Genomic DNA, 7701 nt, shown 5'->3' with positions numbered 1-7701 from the left:
CTCTTTGGGGAGGATGAAACCCACGCCCAAAAGATTTTGAGGGATAAAACCCACGCCCAAAATCGTGTCCAAGCAGCAAATAAATCCCCACGCCCAGATGGAGATCGAGATAGAGATATCTCTCAAGCTTCAGAAATCAAAGAAAGAAGAGAGATTTTCTTGCTTGAGAAAGTCCTTCTCTGATTCGGACCCACTTCCAATCGAAAATTGGTGGGAGTGAAAAAACCTAAGTTCAATAAATTATTTTTCCTTTCCTCCTGAACCGTTGATGAAGGACCAGCACCAAAGAAATTGAAATTCCTTCTCTTGTCCGCTTTGGTGAGAGGCAGATGGCTTTTTTTTTTTTTTTTTTGATTCGAAGGAACAGATCCAAGAGGCAGACGTCCTCTCTATTGTTATTCAAAAGACGTGAGTCGCAAACGGATGGCGGAAGAAACCCAACAAGTGTTAAGAAAACCCACGAGCCTAAGAGAGAGACAAACGTTCCAAAACTAGGGTTCCTGATGCTTCAAGATTGTTAGAGTAATTAGGTCAAGCAAGAGGTTGCTTGAAGCATTACACCCAAGGTATTTAGTTTGGAATACCAAGTTTGTTGCCTCCAGCCCCTATATATATTAGATACACTAGGGTTTAATAAGTTAGTGGGCTCTAGTCCAAATAGGCCCACTACACCGGTCCATTATCTTATTGGGCTTATATTGCCCTTTCACTTATATATGAGGAATGCTAAATTGAAGGATGCTCTTGCAAAAACCCAGTCACAAGGACATCCCATTGGATCCATGGCACTCAACCGCATTAATCTTTCCTTCAGTTTCTGCATTTTTTCTATGCAGCTTTAAATGTGGTTGATTGGCCTGAACCCCATGAAGAGCCATTAAGCTAGGTTTTGCAAGGATGTCCTTCAGTTTAGCATTCCTCTATGTAGTATAGATTAGAACAACATAAAACAAATAAAGGGTTACACTTATTAAAAATGAGAGTAGGGATGCCATTTCCTTTGAAAAATACCAAGGGGATGCTTGGCAGCCGTGAAAAGTTTTTCCATGGAATATTTGTGGGTCCAATTCTGAGAGAGGAGATGAGAATGAAGGGCAGAAGGGAGGGGAGAGAGATTTAAGAGGATAGGAGTGGAGAGAGCACGAGAAATCTCTAAAAAACAGTGAAAAGCACACTATTCAACCCCCCCTCCCTTCACGGATGCCAAATATTCCCTAAAATTGAATTTTCAATGACTCTTATTCAAGTTCTAGAATTAAATGGTTAAGAATATTCGTACCGAGTAATTTTCTCATGCGCTTCCATTAAATCTTACGACAGCAACTCTACCATTAAATCTTACGACAGCAACTTTTCCCTTTCCATTAAATCTTCTGAGCCTAAAATGGGAGTAAAACATGTTACAAAATTTGTTTTACGCCCATTTTACGTGAAACGGATAATGGAAGACAAATGAATGAGTATAAACAAACCCACAGTTTGTCGCCCTCCCGGCGTGATCGTGGCACTTTTAAGACCTTATCTTCAACTTGCTTTTCTGATAATACAATCTAATGGTTGACATCCACACCCCCTTGTTTCAATAATGGCACCCCAATCTTTGCATATATGGGACCCACGCCTACGTCTACCTTACTTATGAAGATTCCCGCTAGCATGTGACCCAACCTCCTTTTTGTCTCTCCACCATTCCTTCCCTAACAACACCATAAACCCCTCTTTTGGACTCTTTCACCTCCTTTTTCCTTTTCTTATGTGTTTAGTTAAATAAAATTTCATTAACAAATAGGAGCACTGTTTTTTTCTTTGTATTGTTCTGTTTTGGTTTCTTATGAGACTTTCACCAGATGTCAACATTATGACCACCGTGACTCTTTTTATTCTATAGGTTATGCCTCAAAAATTATTTCCATAAGTCGATCCTAACCCTTCGATATGTAGAGGAGGGACTGTTTGATCCTAATCCTCTACAGATCGGAGGGTTAGGATCAACCTATATATGGAAAGGATTTTTGGGGCACAACCTATTTAGGCTGTGGCCCATCCAATGGACGGTTTGGATCATCCTGTGGTGCAGGCCATACCTTACTTTTAATAAAGTGAGGAGTGCGATCATCAAAATACAGTAGTGCTGATAACATTTCCCAAAATCAATCATAACTTAAGCGTTAAATGAGGCCCTCGGTACGAAGAATAAAGACTGATATTATTAAAATTTTATTTTACAGAATAAACCTAAATTAACATTGAATTAAACGATCAACGAAGCTAAATCCACTGAAGTACTACAATGAGGAAAGACCACTATGCCAAGTGATGGACATTATAGCATTCTCAAAAGGGAAATGATATTTCAACCCCCTTCAGCAGCATTGTTTGTTTGTCTATTTTCTCAATATCACTTTATTTTCAAGAACAAAGAAAGAAGAGAGCTGGAATTTTCAAGAGAATACAAACAAATGGAGGTGAAAATCAACATAAATCCATGATATAAATACCCTCACATTAAAGTTGCATATCTCATGATGAGGGTACGAGAACATGTTTCCACCGATTCTTGTCATTGAACCATTTAACTTCAATCAATACCTTAGTTATTGCTAAGATAAGATGAACCCTCACGTAGAGTTGGCATCCTATTTTTCCTGTCTCGATGGATGCCAATTCCATGATATAAGTTTTTGATCTCATGCAGTTCTTTGACAACATCACCCATTTGCATTCGATCTCTTGGTGATTCTGCACAACAAGAGACACCGATTCTGAACATTGAGACCACACAGTCATGCATTCTATTTTTCATAATGGTATGATTTTCATTGTTATTATTGTTGACAACTTGGACTTCTTCTGAGATCAATTGTGGGTCTGTAATTTCGATCACTCGATCTGGAAGCGCCATCTTAGCGAATTGGTCGAGAGTTAGGCCATCGGTAAACAAGTTATTGGTAGGAGCTTTTCCTATAAACATCTCCAGCAACAAGATTCCATAACTATAGACGTCTCCATGTGTAGATCTCTTTCCACCCATGCCATATTCTTTCCATTGAAACATGAATACAAAAATCAAACCTTTGATCTTGTTAGAAAGAAACTATGAGATGTTGCCAAATAAAACTTCATCCTATAATCAAGCTAATGAAAATTTTAAAATCTTATAAGATAATAATAAAGAATAAAAAATATTGATAAAGTCATTTACCTGGAGCAACATATCCAATAGATCCCTTTATTGTCAGCGAGCTACTTTGATTGTTAGAGTGATTAGCAGTGTCTTCAAAAATAAACCTTGCTAACCCAAAATCCCCCACATGGGCATTCATGTCATCATCAAGAAGAACATTGCTCGGCTTTAAATCACCATGAACAAGTGTTGTTTGTCCATGGTGATGAAGATAATCCAATGCAGAGGCCACATCAATGGCTACATTTAGCCTTTGCATAAGGGTCAAGTTCATCAATGGATGTTGCCCATCTCCACTTTGATGCAACCACTTCTCTAAACTCCCATTAGGCATGTACTCAAAAACCAAAGCTTTAAACTCATTGCCTTGGTAATCAATACTTGAGCAAGAAGTTAAGATCTTAATGAGATTCCGATGCTGAATGTTTCTTAAGGCTTCACATTCAGCGTTGAAGCTCTTAGTAGCCCCGTGTTGTTGAAGGCTGAGTACCTTCACTGCAACAACCGTTTCATTGTGGTCTAAAAGTCCTTTATAAACAGAGCCATAACTTCCAGCACCAATCAAGTTTTCCAAAGAGAACCCATTAGTTGCTCTAAGGAGCTCCGAATAAGAAAGCTTTAAACATCGAACCTCCAATGGCGACACAACAAGAGGATTCTTTCTCGGCTTACTTTTCCAATATAAGGTGGCAAAGAAAAAAGATAGTATAGTAAGGAATAAAACCACACTGACTGTTAAAATTATTACTCTCAGAGAATGAGTTTTTCTTTGTTTCTGATAAACTTGGGCAGGGCATGCTGGCAACTGTAGTTCTAGGATACCCCCACAAAGCTTGTTGTTTCCATAAACTGAAATGACACTTGCATTTCTAAAAATCCCTTCCTTTGGTACTTCACCCTCAAGATCATTAGAAGACAGATTTAGATACTCAAGGAAGTGAAACGTTTTCAAGTATTCTGGAATCTTTCCGGACAAGTTATTGTGTGAAAGATCTAGCTCTCGGATACCTTTTAAATTGGCCAATGATGACGGAATGGTTCCTTGAAAGAGGTTATGATCCATGTATAGGTATTCCAAACTAAGACAATTGCCTAACGTGTTGGGAATTTCACCTGATAAACTGTTATAAGAAATGTTTATATGCCCAAGTTGTTTTAAGTTTCCTACTTCTGAAGCAAGGGATCCTGTGAAAGAATTATACGAGAAGTCAAGGGTTATTGTTAGTGAGGAAAGCTTCAAAATCTGAGTGGGTATGGTACCACTGAGGCTATTTTGACGAAGGATTACTCGTTCTAAATATCCACAATTTTCAATACTTGATGGAATGCTTCCTTGTAATTTATTTTTGTGTACATCGAGTAGTAACAAATGAGTTATGTTGCCAAGAGAAGATGGAATTTGGCCGTACAATCCATTTGTGTGCAAGGCCAATGCTTGCAGCTTGTTAAGCTTTCCAAGTTCAACAGGAATAGTACCTGTGAGAAAATTCTCCTCCATGCCCAGTGCCGTTAAACCTACCAGATTTTCAATACCTGATGGGATGCTCCCAAATATCTGGTTTCTTCCTAATGTCAGGTATGTCAGTTGAGTTGAGAGATTAGCTATAGAGTGGGGCAGTGCACTACTTAAGTAATTGCTGTCCAGGTATAATTTTTGTAGACTAGAACAATTAGTTAAAGAAGTGAGAAAAATCATGTCGTTGGATTTGCCTCTGCTTCCTAGCTGATTGTCTCCGAAGCTAAGAATGTAGAGATCTTGAAGGTTTCCTAAATTCATAGGTAGGAATCCACTGAAGCTATTCCAACCAAAATCAAGGTGTGAAAGTCGTGACGCATTAGATAATGAGACTGGAATGGGTCCTGTGAATAGATTCACATCCATGAGAAGCCTTCGTAAATTAGGGAGAGAGAGGCCCAGGTCGGGTGGAAGGCTTCCATGCAACTGATTATCTGCCAGTGAGAGAGTAGAAATAGACGAGAGATTGTAAATTGGTTGAGGTATCATACCTGACAAATTATTTGCACTGAGGTGAAGGAAATCTAAGCTGGTTAGTCGTCCGAGCTCATATGGGATACTTCCTTCCAAACTATTATATCCTAGATCTAAATAGATGAGAGATGAAAGGTTCCCAAGAGAAGTTGGGATGTTTCCCATGAGATTATTTTTCCAAAGGTCTAAGTAAGTGAGCTGAGAGAACGAGTGGAACTTGTAGGGAACCCCCCCAACAAAATTATTGTAACTTAAAGTCATGGACGTGAGTTTTGGACAATGGGCAGTCAAATTGGTTGGTATTTCTCCTTCATATGAATTGAGGCTCAGATTGAGAGAACGCAAACGGAATAGACCACTCATCTCTGGAGGGAGTTGGCCGGAGAATCCATTGTTTGCGAGGTTGATTTCATGGAGGAAGGTAAGATTTCCTATGTGAGGGGACATGGGTCCGACCAAGCCTTGATCGCCAAGGTTCAAGGCAATGACCCTTTGAGAATGGCGACGACTACATGCGACTCCCTGCCAATGGCAAAAATGGAGAGAATTGTTCCATGAGGTCAAAGCCCCATTAGGATCATGCGTTATTTCATGTCTGAAGGCGAGCAAAGATAATCGATCGGTTTCGTTTCCTAGAGTGCCGGATTCTACAGATAAGAGCAGAGAGAGGAGGGTGACATGAAAGAGAAATGATGGATGCAATAACCTACAACTCACTTTACTTGGAAGCTCCATGGAGAGGGAAGAGAAACTCTAAAACTCTAAGAAAACAAGCCTGGGTTGAAGATGCAGAATCACCTTCAAAGGTTTCTATTTATTTTTGGGGGAGGGAGGGAGAACGAGTTGGACATTATTATCACATCTATTTGTCCGATTGGAGCGGTAGTTGGGCATTATTATCATATCTATTTGTTTGATTGCTCAACACACCATTGTTCTAGGGGAAATGATATATTCATCCCATTTTCTTCACTGAGCAACGCCCTTCTAGATTAAAATGAAAAGTCATAAATACACTAAAGGGGGTGGCCCGGGGAAGAAAAAGGAGCTGAATAGGATCCATGACTTTTGCCCATCACTACCTAATCTTTCCAACCTGTTCTATTTGGATTTTGAGAATTGATTTTGAGTCCAAAACTGACTATTGAACTAAAAATTAAACGCAATTTACAGTCAAATAATCAGTTTACTTTAGCCATCCATATAGGAATCTACCAGCTGAATGTGGACCGTTGATCAGAACGATCCTAGCCATCTGTATTAGACTTTTACCGGCCGAATGTGGATCCTAGCCATCTGTATTAGACTTCTACCGGCCGAATGTGGACCGCTGATGGGAATGATCGTAGTCCTCTGTATGAGACCATATATACCGATTAATGTTGGCGGTTAATCTTTTTCCTTTTCTACGAATCATTTAAAGCCCATCAAATGGACGGCTATGATCATCCCATCGGTCCATTTTTGTAGCATCATCCAATCCGCAATATATAGGCATACATCTCGGAGTCACCCTATCTCACGTAAGAAATTTTACTTAAAGTGCTTGACTTAGTCAGAGGGATGATCCTGCCGTCCTAAAATGGATGTTGTCTCTTTCGAATTCAACTAGACAGAAAATGACAAAAAGAGATTTTCCTGCAACAAAACAGTAAGGGTACCGCCCTTGATATTGCTATTTTTTTAGCTTTTTGAGGAGCTGCTGATGGATCAAAAGTCAAGGGTGGTACTTCCACCTAGACCTGGCAAACGGGCAGGGCGGGCCGGATTCGACCCGGCCCGTACGGGTCCGGGTCAAACGGGCAGGGTCAAAGTGACCCGGAAAATTTTACGGGTCGCGGACCTTGGACCCGCACCCGGCCCGTACGGGCCGGGTTGACCCTCGGGTCACCCGGGTTTTTTGCCTTTTTTTACACGTTTTCTGTAATTTTTTTCCCTGTTTTTATGCCTACATTTTTCCTATTTTTTACACACTGTAATAGGATGATCCAAACCGTCCATGTGATGGGCAATGACATAAATAGGTTCAGCCCAAAAAATCATTTCCATAGGATGATCCTAGCCCTCTAATCTATGTAGGAATCGCATATTATTATTTATGGAAACCTCTACAGATTGGAGGGCTAGGATCATCCTATGGAAATCAATCATAGGATTTTTACCCATGTTTTATCCATTGTAATAAAAAAGACAAATATCCATCCATTGTAATAAAAAAGACAAATATACATCCATAAAATGATTATCAAAAGACAAACAGCCCCTGTTTAGCACCCAACCATCCATTGTAATAAAAAAGACAAATATCCATCCATAAAATGATTATCAAAAGACAAACAGCCCCTGTTTAGCCCCTGTTTTAGCACCTGAAACAGGGGCTGTTTAGCCTCTGTTTAGACCCTGTTGGTCCCTGTTTTGGCGCATGTTTAGCCCCTGTTTTGGCCGCTGTTTTGGCCCCTGTTTTAGTCCCTGTTTAGCCTATGTTGGCCCCTGTTTTAGACACCCACAAAATGAATTTTACAAACAA

The 7701-nt window shown here is 39.9% G+C and overlaps 1 protein-coding gene across 1 annotated transcript; it reads right to left on the bottom strand.

Annotated features, from left to right (window-relative positions):
• Positions 1–2300: 2300 nt before the first annotated feature.
• On the bottom strand, positions 2301–5922 carry LOC143864407 (receptor kinase-like protein Xa21). Its single transcript, XM_077375345.1, has 2 exons — positions 3203–5922; positions 2301–3039 (listed from the first exon to the last, which is right to left on the bottom strand). Exons 1-2 carry the CDS (start codon positions 5907–5909, stop codon positions 2591–2593), a joined length of 3156 nt encoding a protein of 1051 aa, XP_077231460.1. The 5' UTR covers positions 5910–5922; the 3' UTR covers positions 2301–2590.
• Between the last annotated feature and the right edge of the window lie 1779 nt (positions 5923–7701).

Source organism: Tasmannia lanceolata, unplaced genomic scaffold (assembly GCF_043159265.1).
Source record: "Tasmannia lanceolata isolate RefF3 unplaced genomic scaffold, GAP_Taslan_0.1 ptg000003l, whole genome shotgun sequence".
NCBI lineage: Eukaryota > Viridiplantae > Streptophyta > Magnoliopsida > Canellales > Winteraceae > Tasmannia > Tasmannia lanceolata.
Note: the sequence above shows the minus strand (reverse complement) of the source record. Positions and strands in the feature narration are given on the sequence as shown.